This window comes from Lissotriton helveticus, chromosome 7 (genome assembly GCF_964261635.1).
Source record: "Lissotriton helveticus chromosome 7, aLisHel1.1, whole genome shotgun sequence".
Taxonomy (NCBI): domain Eukaryota; kingdom Metazoa; phylum Chordata; class Amphibia; order Caudata; family Salamandridae; genus Lissotriton; species Lissotriton helveticus.
Genome location: NC_136068.1, coordinates 1,933,315,599 through 1,933,328,487, shown reverse-complemented (window position 1 = coordinate 1,933,328,487; position 12,889 = coordinate 1,933,315,599). Strand labels below are relative to the sequence as shown.

General features: G+C 45.3%; 1 protein-coding gene across 2 annotated transcripts in view; it reads left to right on the top strand.

Annotated features, from left to right (window-relative positions):
• The window catches only part of LOC144770935 (uncharacterized), a 63,408-nt gene that overhangs the window by 31,922 nt on the left and 18,597 nt on the right, over positions 1-12,889 (top strand). For both annotated transcript variants that reach the window (XM_078655769.1, XM_078655768.1), the window contains exons 5-6: positions 633-746; positions 927-1,040. In XM_078655769.1, coding sequence (XP_078511895.1) covers positions 633-746; positions 927-1,040 — 228 coding nt within the window. The remainder of the gene's footprint in view (positions 1-632; positions 747-926; positions 1,041-12,889) is intronic.

Below are 12,889 nucleotides of genomic sequence, written 5' to 3'. Positions count from 1 at the left end.
GAAGGAGGTTTTTAAAAGTAATTCACGTTCCAATGTTACTCTTTGTGAGGAAAATGGTCAGAGCGACAAGTTTCAAGCCAGCCATGGTTATGCCTCTTTGAGAATCAGAAACTTCAATGTGCCCAACAACAAGACAGAAACACCACTCTAGGGTTGAACAGAAGGGAGCCAATATGTAGCCTGCCAATGGCAGGGCACAGTGCTACGGTGTAGGAACCAGCTGTGGAGTTCTATAGTAGAGCACCCAAAGAGGTTACAGGTGGTCCTGCCCATTCAGGATTACACACATCAGTCATACCTCTCCCAGAATCAGCCCCTCTGATCTTACTGACATTCCTGCATAATAAAGAAGGTGACTTGTGCTTCCAGCAGTGGGGGTGTCAAAGGGTAACACCACACACAGCACACATGCATTAAGAGCACATATTGGTCCCACACATCACAGGAAACTGAGTACTAACATAAGTAGACACTTTCTGTGGAAGGGGGGCCATTGCCCAATGATGATATCCGCTTGTATTTTCCATCTGCTATACCTGTGAAATTCCATATTTCCATATCTTGATGGGTTGGATACTGTTTCCGTAGTCCGGTGGTAAGTGTCTAAAGTTTATTTTCTTTTTTTCTACCAGGTGATACGATTACCAATTCTGATGTGTCATTCAGGAATCCGAGAACGGGGAAGCTAGAAATGAAGGAAACAGAGGACTTGGACCAGTGGGGAAATCAGTATTACCCCAATGAAGGTCAGAACCACTGGGGAATGTTTGCCGTTCTGAATACAATTCTTACTGATTTTCATCGAGTAATTTGCCGCTGTATGTCACTTCGTTCAATCCGCTTAACCCAACTTTTGATCTTTCACTTTTGTACATCTCACAATAATGTATGAAATGTAACTGGTAACATTGATTGGTCTTTCACAGGATTTCCGTTTCCAAATTCTGACATTGCTTTGAGGGAGGAACAAGCGTTTGAATCCAATCTGAAAGACAATCGTGCACCAGAAGTAAGAGAACGCAGCATTGGCTCGACTGCAGGTAAAATGTGCCTCTGGAGTGTGTGTGTGACTCACGTCACAAAGAAAGTAAGCCATGCTTCTTTCACTAAGGCTAAAATCGATGAAATATTGCAATACTCTGCCATCAGTTACCCATCTCACCCGGTCATCTAGAACATCCCCTTACTAGTTAATTCCTGTGTTTATCATGCACTAGTGGTTCGCATCTCCATTTGAGAGGAGAAGCTCCATAGACTGTGTTCAACTGGGGGGCAAATGTTATGCTATGTTATAATAATAATCACAGATGTTACTGTTACCCAATTCATGTTTTTCGATTTACCAAACTGTGAGAAGTTGGCCTGATGTGCAGTGTTCACTATTCTAGTAATCACTATATATTAGTCCAAACAACCCTTATTGATGATTGGTTGTAAGTCAACCTTATAGACCAGCTATCCTAGTAGCATGGATACGAGCAGTCTAAGGCTAAGACTCTAGAGGGCGTGTTAAGCCAGCTGTTTTACCATCACATTACCCCTTGAACACCCAGTGAAAGGACACCACACAAGTTGTTATGAAAATAAACAGTGTATTTATTTATAACAAGACTACCCTGGCTCTTTATGAGACAGGGAGCTAAGCACACAACAAAACTCTTATAAAAATACTTAAGTTAGCACAGTATACACAAATGCCCAAGGGGCACGAAAAACCATATACTCTAAAAGTGGAATGCGAAATTACTAGCAGGTAAGTACAGTACTAATAGGCTTTGGAATCGCTAGGACTTGACTATAGAATCGTTAGATTACTTCTAGGAGGCCCAGGGGACTCGGGTGCAGAGTGTGCACTCTCACGCGGGATGCGGGACAAAGTCTATGATAGCTAGTAAAGTTAAAGTTAGTGTTCACGGGCGAACCCGACCTGGTAGGGAGAAAACGAAGGTGGATCCTGACCCTTGGATAGTGAGGCTATGCTGGGGCACCGAAATGCCGAAGTTACCTAGCCCAGGGGCTGCAGCTGCATATGTCTCAAAAGACATCGGGAATCCTCGTAGACGAACCAGGAGCCTGGAAGAAAGATGCTGGCAGGCGACCAGTGAAGAGAGTTCGAAGTGATCCAAGCCTGGATCTTGAAGATAGATGATACCTGAAAGCAGAGGGGACCAAGTTCGTGACTACTAGCCAGTAGTCAGGGGGCACCAGGAGGGCACCGGATGGTAGTCACCTCGACTAGGTGAGTGGGCGACGCTGTGCTCTGCAGATCTCACGGACCAGGAGGCGTTGTCGGCGACCAGGATGGAGGGGCGAGCTGTCCCACGATGGATGAAGCTGTCGGCGTCGAAGGACCCAGGATTGGGCAACAAAGCCTTGGCTAATTCAAGCCCACGCGGTGGACTCAAAATGGCGTCTTGAGTGGACCAGGAGGGTCCGGGGTGCTCCTCTTCTGGAAGGGAGCAAGAGCCAGTCTGGAGCAACCAGACCAGCAGCAGTGATGTCGTCGGGCGTCGTTCAGAAGGCCACAAGCCAGCGGGCTAGTAGCCAAACAACGCGGTGAGCAGCAAAAAGCAGAAGGGCCCCACGCCGATCGTGGAGATGCTGGGGGGCTGATCTTCGGTGCTGGAGCTGCTCAGGGTCGGGGCTTCTCGGACCCCAAACCACTCGCCAGTAGATTACCCGGCGGGCTTGCTGTGAAGAAGTCGTGCAGTCTTGGCAATAGTCGGTCCCTTGAGGTCTCGTCGCACTCACGGTTCTCAGCTTGGCTGTAGAGGTGAGTAGAGGTCGGAGGTGCCAGGGAAGCCGGGTCTTGTTGAGCTGGGCAGTCGGATTCCGGAAGAAGGACTTGCAGCAGACCGCAGTGTTCTTAAGATGGTGCCTGCGGATGCAGGGTGACTACTCCTTAGTCACAAGGGAGAATCTTGAAGAAGAAATCTTGAAGTCCTTTCGCAGAAAGTCGTGTCTTGATTCCAAAGATGATCTGATCTGGAAGGGGGCCTGCTCCTACCTTTATCTGGGAAAAGGGGGCTGGCACGCGACTAAGTCCTGCCCTATGGGTGGGACCAGGAGGGGGGTGGTTAAACCCCTCTCCTTTGGCGGGCTTTCCCCAGGCCAGGGGCTGGAGTGCCCCTGGAACTGGTTTCAGCCGGCCTATGCACAGTGAGCACCGGGGTGCCACTTGCAGTCACCTTCCTCTGAAGCCCTGCCTACCTAGGATACACAAAATCCTGTCTGGGACGGTGCTAGCACCGCCCCTGGCAGGAAACACTTTGTCCTTGCCTCCTGCTCTGGGAGGACTCCCAGCAGCAGGAGGGCAGACTTGTGTCTCGGTGGCACCATCCATTTTGTGGAGCTAAGGCTCTGCTTGACTTTAACCGGGGTTACAGGTTACATACATGTCGTGTCCCTCTAGAAGGGTGGAATGCTAACCCCGTCGCCAGAATTGGCGAGGGGTTAGTATTCCAATTCGTATGACACCTTACTCGACATGTTTTGATAAAGCGATACCAGAGTTGGCATTTAACCGCGAGGATTATAATGCACTTAAGAGTATATGGTATGCGATATCATGGAAACGGCTAAGGGATGGATCCCGTAAGCCGCAGACAGGCTCAGCTCATGCCAGAGCACCATCTCACACGATTCCAAGCACTCTGCCTTCAGGATTGTTAAGGCCTGCCGTAGGAGTGACTGATAGGAGATCTGTGTGTCCATTTTAGGGTTAGATATAGGTATACTATATCTAAAGCAAGGGGTGATTACACCACCTTGCCCCAGCTGTCGTGCAGCCAGTTGTGTCAGATTTGGATGGCCAGCCAGGGGTGGCATAATACATGCTGCAGCCCCTGGTAGGCCCTGGGTACACCTATGCCCTGGGTACCTAAGGTACACTGTACAGGGACTGATAAGGTGACTCAGTATCCAATTGGATATGTACCTAAGGTACATGGAATCCATTTTACAGAGAGAGCAGTAGGCCTGGGGTCCTGAATAGCAGGGCCCCAGGTCAACTAAGTCAGAAAACCAGCAAAACACCAGGCAAAAAGTTGGGGGCAACCATAGTCAGGGATCTACCTTCCTACACAAACTCAATAGGCTTGAAGTGTGAGTCTCCTTCAAAGGCTTCAAATTTAAGAACTCCAGCACACTGCATTTTTTATCAGCAAGTGTTCAGCTCACTGAGCAACCCTGAAGTGCTATTGTGCTACATTATTTAATAGTTTTTGTCTAGCTGGTGGCTTCTTGGAGCTGTGAGGAAATTAATCCCTTTAGTGGTGGACAAGAGTCTTAGGGCCAGCTGTAGGACCCTAAATTGCATGCAGCAAACAGGTTTGCGACCCGTTTGAACCCAGCAGGCCACCACCCATGGCAGGGCCTGTCATTCACAATGGGCTCGCAAATTGCGAGAGGCTCATTAATATTCATGAGCCTTGCAATTTGCGACCCCATTGGGAATCGGAAACAGTATTAAACACATTGTTGTACATGCCACATAGCACCGCACAAATTGTGAGTCACAAATGAGTCGCATTTTGCGAGGCCCAATTTTCAGGTCGTACATCTGGCCCAGGCTCTCTTGGAAGCAGATGCATCAATGTATAAGGACAAGTCAATCATTGAGATGTGAGCTTGTCCTGCTGGCCACGTTGATCCAACTCTAGTTGCACCTCTTTATGTGCATGGTAACTGACAGGTGACTTAGGATTGCTCATCGCGTGAAAGAGTAGCCAAAGACTGTGAGCAGAAACCGGTGATCTGGAGACCATCACTATCGCCAAGCTCTCAATTTAAGTCACTAGCCTGCATCCAATCACCGAGAGCACTAAGACACTCCTAAACGTAGATGATAATTTCACTCAGTCTCCATTAAAGTGAAGGATGATCTATTTGTCATTGCCAAAGATAAAGGCAGCAATGAAAGTGGGCATAGTTGCATCAGATAGTATCAACAACAGGGGAGGCTTGGCCGCTGCTCACTTACAGAGGCTGGAGATGTTGCTGTCTGGGACCCAATGCTGTTCCCAGTCCTCCTGGAAAGTTGTGTTATTGTCAAAGATTTCCTTTGTTTCTGAGATACTGCTGCTGAACCGAATATTTCCTGTTCGTACCATGCAAGACTTGTACAGGCACCTCGACTGGGTAAACTCACGATGAACATTAAATTGTATTGTGGATACTATGTGTTCACTAAAAGAAACATGTAAAAAAATGATTGAAAAACTACAGGGTAGATTCAGTTTGTGGAGATCAGCTTCAAAAGAGAATGCTGGAAGGGAGGCGTTTTGTGAGCAATTGAGAAGAATAGCTGCAGTCAAGTAAAAACTATGCAATCTAATATAAACATGCACAGGTCCTCTAAGAGAGTCACAAACACTGCTGATCAGTCTCATAGTGACTAGAAAGTTGCATGAATACCCAATGCTGTCCTGCATAATCATCAGTCTTTCAGACCAGGACTGATCCGATATCTGTGGATGAGCCGACGGAGCCTGAAAATATCCTCTATTAGGTAGTATCAAAGTAATCAACCATCACTGCTGAGCACCATGCCGATTCCACCATCTGCTCAACTTAGATTATCTTACCGCAGCGTGATGGTTATAGGCAGTAAGAGTAAAAGGTGTTCTGTGTTTACTCAGTGTTGGTCTTTCATTTCAAGCTCATAAATAAACTAACCTACACCTTTTGATGATGGTGGCTGCTCATGTAGTCAAAATACCGTAAAGTCAGGGACAAATTGCATGCACTGGGACTAGGAAATTGGTGTTGGGCAAGGAGGGGAATAGGTGAGGAGCAAAGCATAGAGATACTTCCTCTCAATATTACGAGAGTTGAAAGAAACACAAGTGGTCAATAGTCCAAGTGTACAAAATAATGGCTGTAAATCACTTTTGTCTGTGGCGATTCACATCCCATTTTAACACTATGACCAGTTATAAACATTTATCAGTTTGAGGGATGGTCCCAATGCAACTGATCGGGGTCTGTATAATGGCCTGAAATCAATAACGAATTCCCATGTCCCTGGTGTCAGTCCTTGACCATTGCAACCCAGGGTCCTGTAGGAAACTCAAAGGCCATGAACAGGGAGCCCCAATCAGGCATCTGTGCACTTCCTATTAAGCTCATTCACGTGCATTAGCAGACCGGGCTCACTGTCACGCGTCAAGTGGGGTTGTCTTATTCTCATGCTCTGCATCTGTCCCCATTTGTGTTAAGAACTCATGGCTCTACCACTGTTAGTTACTTACTCGATCGTTCGGCCTTCAGACATTTGCCAGAATTCTTTGAGCCCCTCAATTGCTAAACAAACTGTAAACCTTCCAGAAAAAAACTTTTATCAATAATTAACATCCGAGTAAGGACTGAGTAGGATCCTGTAAGCATATCATGGCAGAGAATGATGCAGCAAAAGAGACAGTAATTCAGCTCACCCAGTTTGTAAGTCATCAATTACTTATTGTGCTCAAAGTATGCCTTCCTGCAGGAAATGGGAGCGGTGATGGGACACGCGATGGCACAGTAGTATGCCAACCTATTTATGTAAATCTGGATAGAATTAGTTAACAACCTGTCTCCTCGGACCTGATATCTAAATCACCCACATTCAATTTATGACACATGGAGTCAACTCAGAAACTTACCTGAGGGACTGAATCTATCGGGCAGTGCCGTCAGCTTTAAGATGAGAAGGATACAAATATTCATATTCTGGAAACCCCTTTATTGTCTTACCCGCCAATGAAACACAAAATGGACTGGTGCATTAGTAAGACCACAATAAAGGGGAAAGTAATCTAGGCAAGTGTACACTATAGGAAATATATAAGGGCAAATCAACAATTACATCATACAGGTCAATGTGCAATACTTACAAATCTTAAACAAGATACTTATGTATTTTAATATAGAAAATAATTTTACATTTTTATTCCATTTATCAAAAATTATGTCTTAGTCGATAATTAAAACCATCAATACAATATCAAACATTGTGCAATGTTATTATGTCCATGAAAAACATTTCATATTTATACATTTTCTTTAAATCTTGTACAATACTTGTATATGTAAACATTCCACAGTATAAAGAAAGTGGCGAGATCCAGAACAATCACAATGAATTAGAAAGGCTGGCGGTAGGTTAAACACTACGCTCGTTTGGGCTGGAGTGCCTTCATCGGGGACCATCACAACATTCACTGCATGGGACACGTGATAGAAAAGAAAAGGAATATATGCACATTATCATATGATTTAGTAAGCAGTATACAGTAACTTCGGTTACCCAGATGTTCTGCAACAGCACCTAGCCGATGAGTGTTATCACGTGTTGAAAGTTATTGGTGCTTAAGTCAAACTTCAAAATTAAGGGATAACTCTATATACCTCAGATTTTTCTTATCCCAGATAAAGTAATACTGCATGTTTTAATGATTGCCTTCTTTGTTCGAACTGGGAACTAGCATGAACTATTGCTTCCTGAATACTAATCAGCAATACCTAATCAGCAGTGTGGGATTATATGCCTGACATTTCCTATACAAATGGGTAAACAAAGATCTCCAAGAATTCTTTTTCAAATTTTACAGACTTTTGTTAAACCCCAAGCATGTGAAGCCCCTGACATGGCATCTCAACAACTGTGTGAAGATGCCTCATGCTTTTTCACTAATAAGATCGATAAAATTTATGAGAAAATAATTTTGACCAATCAGGCCCCATTGACCATTACAGAATCCTTCCCTGATTCTGCAGAATGCATACCTGTTGCACATTCGCTGGACGTTTTTCCCCCCATATCTTTGCAAGGAACATCGGATCTTTTAAAATTAATTAAAAGTGGTAGTCCAGAGGATACTATCCCTGCCAAACTAATGCCCACACTCAATGAACTTTTATGTCCAACGATCAGTGAACTAGTAAATATTTCACTCATCTCAGGTGCTGTCCCCAAAAATTGGAAAAGGGCGCTTGTCAGACCCATAAGGAAGAACACCGCCCTATCGTGGTCTGACCTGACGAATCTTAGGCCCATCTCCCTGTTACCCTTTGTGGGAAAAATCATAGAAAAGCATGTCAACCATCATCTATCTGCACATGTGGAATTGGTAAAAGCCTTGGACGAATCCCAATCGGGATTCCGCCCCAAATACAGCACAGAATCCACTCTTTTGTCTGTTACTGATGACCTCCATGCCTACCAGGACAAGGGCCTCTCAGTCATCCTGGTGCTATTAGACCTATCAGCAGCGTTCGACACCGTGTCCCATACCATCCTGACGCAACGGTTGTCGAACGCTGGCATTCAGAATAAGGCTCTTGACTGGCTAAAGAGTTTCCTGACTGACCGCACCCAGAGAGTCACCATGGGTGCATATCGCTCGGTGGAAATAGAGACATCTAAAGGGGTGCCACAGGGCTCATGTTTGAGCCCTACTCTTTTTAATATCTACGTGGCACCCCTGGCAGGAGTTCTGCGTAGATATGGCCTTATCCCCATATCATACGCAGATGATACACAGCTCCTTTTCCCCTTTAAAACTCTCACCACTGAGGTCAGGAACTCTTTTTCGACAGGCATGAAAGAAGTGGCAAAATGGATGGCTACCAACTATCTCCAATGCAATGTCACCAAGACGGAGATCATGCTATTTGGAGAGGCTAAACTACTCTGGACTCCTGAATGGTGGCCGTCAGAGCTTGGAGCAGTCCCTGAACCCAAACAGGTTGTGGAGAATCTGGGAGTCAGATTTGATCATGACCTGTCATTTAAACAGCATACCAACTACATATCGGGGATCTGCTTCCACACCATTGGACTCCTCCGTAAGGTCTTTCCGCTTCTACCTGACGCAGTAAGGAAAACGCTTGTTCAAGCGTTGATCCTCAGCCGGATTGACTATTGTAACGGTCTGTTACTATCAGCCAATGAGGGAGTGTTGGATAAACTGCAGGTGATCCAGAACACGGCGGCTCGCCTGGTTCTGAATGCTCCTCCGAGAACTGCTTCCAAACCTCTCCTGAATCGCCTGCATTGGCTTCCAATACGACAGAGGGTCAAATTTAAAATATGCTGCCTGATCCACAAATGTCTGAATTCACAAGGACCAATTTATCTGGAACGGAAATTCATTCCTTATGCTCCAGTACGATCTCTTAGATCTAGTCACAATCTCCTTCTTGTGGTCCCTCACACAAAAAAAGTAAGACACGGAGGCAGAGCCTTGTCTACTACTGGCCCCAAGCTGTGGAACAAGTTACCTCTGGCCTTAAGGCAATGTAAAGAACATCTGACATTCCGCAAACTTTTAAAAACAGCCCTTTTTAAAAATGAAGTCTAGCTCACCCCCCCATTGTCAATGCGTTGCTGATTTCTGGTCAAAAAAGCGCAGAGATACTCCTGTCGGAGTGATTCAAGCGCTATACAAACTCATAAATAAATAAATAAATTAGAATTCTCTATGTTGCTCGGTCCCTATATACAGATATACACCCACCTGAAGCAAATGACCATCAGTAGCAGACTCACAAATCACACAAACGAACAATGGAAAGTATTCTTGCTAAATAAGATGGTGGAACCCCTATGCATACAGAAACAATGGGGAGAGCAAGGATAATGTTCACCAGAGTGAACAGGGAGTACTCCTGTACCCCTGAATACTAATATAGAAAAACAAATGAAGGAGTACCACCAGTGAGAATTCACCAGTTGCTGTAGGGGTGCACGGTTTCTTTCGAAGAAAGGGAAAAATCTCCTTTTATTAGAAACCCCTCACTCATCACCTAGTGATGACATGCTTCATCATCGGGGTCCACCCTAATGACCTAGCGTCATCAGGGTGTGCTTCAACACCTGATTGCAGTGGAGCAGGTTGTGAGTGATGGTGCGTGAACAAAAAGGGGTAAGTGTGTTAAAAATTGTCCTGGTTTAAACTTAGAAAAATAAAGACTTTTTATTGGTAAGTAACTGGACAATGTTAAAATCGTGGCGAGATAAAGTGAGGGCAGTGATGAGCCCGTGTATCTCTTTTATGTGTGGGGTCTACATGTTTCAACCTTGGTGGTTGTGTTGAACCAGGTTTTCATCAGGACCTAAAACCAAAATGGTGGATGGTCTGCGTCCCCTAAAAGACGCACCCGATCCTACCATATGGAACCACTTGATGACAAAAAATGTGCCCGTGGTATATGCTCGCTCCACAGTGGGTGAGCTTGTAAAAATCAAAACACCTGTAAAAGAAGTATGGACATTTGTCACATATTGATTGTATTTACAAGCCTGTAACGTAGTGCAGTGCTTCAACGTTGTGTCAGCATGCGGTCTCACCCCGTTACATGGTGAATTCAGTGGTAGCATAATACTGTTAATATTGCCGGTATTCACGTTTTACTCCAACATACTTCTAGTGGGAGGAGGGAAGTGATAGTGCTCAATGCGGGGCGGTGAGTGTTTAACCGCAACTTGCACACTAAAGAAGTGCTGTGGTTAATTTCTTATTCACAACTTGCACGCAGTACTTTAATTCATCACCGCGTGGTACTGTCTCGCATACTAGTTCGTTTGTGCGGGGCTATATCAATTTTGGATCGTGCATGCACTGTCATTGTAAAATTTGTACAACATAGGACAAAAAAACGAACATGACATAGACATATGACAAACAAAGAAAGTATAACCAAGGCTCACTCTCAATGGAGTGCTCGTGGACTTCAAGGGGCAGGGGAGGTTACCCTCGTGATTAAACGTATTCTGCAGGGGAATAGATTGTAAATGGGCGTTATTATGAGCGCGAATGGTTAATGAGCAGCCAAGCCCTGGTTGCGCTCGTGACGGCGCTCGTTCATGGTAGAACATGCCTTGCATTAAGGATTGGATCTCTACTTACAGTTTTCGCCGAGGATTAATTCTTGCAACCTACTGCCTGCACCGCCCCGTTAGTAATGGGAACGGTGTAGGCGGAAGTAAATAAACCGAGGATGAAGCCGTGATGGGCGTGGTTAAGCCCCGATCACGTGCTCGGCAGCCCGGCAAGCTGAGGCTCTGCGACGGTGGCTCAGCATGGTCAAAGCGGTGCAACACTAGTGTGTGTTCGAACCGCGGTCATGCAGGATGCTAACACAAGCGGGCACAGCAGTCTGTTATTAATGGAAAGCGGACTGATAATTGTGTCCACAGAGATATATAATACTATATATAATAAACGCAAGTTTATCCACTCACATCACCGGGCTCAACGATAACATCCCATGGGCCTCTGTACTTTAACTCTTCCCCACCTGTCTCCTGGCAATCATCTGCCTACTTGTAAACCCCATATGAGCTGTCTGCTACTTTGCCATAATATGCTATTCCCATAGCCAGGTACTCCTCCAACCAGGATCAACCTTGGCATTCTCACCCTTTTTTGAACTTAGCCTGAAGTCATACATCACCGCTGTTCCCACATGGGGGGTCCTTATTTCAGACTCCTATTTAATTTAATCCCACTATAGGTGTACAATTGGCTAATATCCTGAGGATTTGCAATTCAAGATTGATTTGGAACTAGTACTTAATAACTTGCGTTTATTATATATAGTATTATATATCTCTGTGGACACAATTATCAGTCCGCTTTCCATTAATAACAGACTGCTGTGCCCGCTTGTGTTAGCATCCTGCATGACCGCGGTTCGAACACACACTAGTGTTGCACCGCTTTGACCATGCTGAGCCACCGTCGCAGAGCCTCAGCTTGCCGGGCTGCCGAGCACGTGATCGGGGCTTAACCACGCCCATCACGGCTTCATCCTCGGTTTATTTACTTCCGCCTACACCGTTCCCATTACTAACGGGGCGGTGCAGGCAGTAGGTTGCAAGAATTAATCCTCGGCGAAAACTGTAAGTAGAGATCCAATCCTTAATGCAAGGCATGTTCTACCATGAACGAGCGCCGTCACGAGCGCAACCAGGGCTTGGCTGCTCATTAACCATTCGCGCTCATAATAACGCCCATTTACAATCTATTCCCCTGCAGAATACGTTTTATCACGAGGGTAACCTCCCCTGCCCCTTGAAGTCCACGAGCACTCCATTGAGAGTGAGCCTTGGTTATACTTTCTTTGTTTGTCATATGTCTATGTCATGTTCGTTTTTTTGTCCTATGTTGTACAAATTTTACAATGACAGTGCATGCACGATCCAAAATTGATATAGCCCCGCACAAACGAACTAGTATGCGAGACAGTACCACGCGGTGATGAATTAAAGTACTGCGTGCAAGTTGTGAATAAGAAATTAACCACAGCACTTCTTTAGTGTGCAAGTTGCGGTTAAACACTCACCGCCCCGCATTGAGCACTATCACTTCCCTCCTCCCACTAGAAGTATGTTGGAGTAAAACGTGAATACCGGCAATATTAACAGTATTATGCTACCACTGAATTCACCATGTAACGGGGTGAGACCGCATGCTGACACAACGTTGAAGCACTGCACTACGTTACAGGCTTGTAAATACAATCAATATGTGACAAATGTCCATACTTCTTTTACAGGTGTTTTGATTTTTACAAGCTCACCCACTGTGGAGCGAGCATATACCACGGGCACATTTTTTGTCATCAAGTGGTTCCATATGGTAGGATCGGGTGCGTCTTTTAGGGGACGCAGACCATCCACCATTTTGGTTTTAGGTCCTGATGAAAACCTGGTTCAACACAACCACCAAGGTTGAAACATGTAGACCCCACACATAAAAGAGATACACGGGCTCATCACTGCCCTCACTTTATCTCGCCACGATTTTAACATTGTCCAGTTACTTACCAATAAAAAGTCTTTATTTTTCTAAGTTTAAACCAGGACAGTTTTTAACACACTTACCCCTTTTTGTTCACGCAC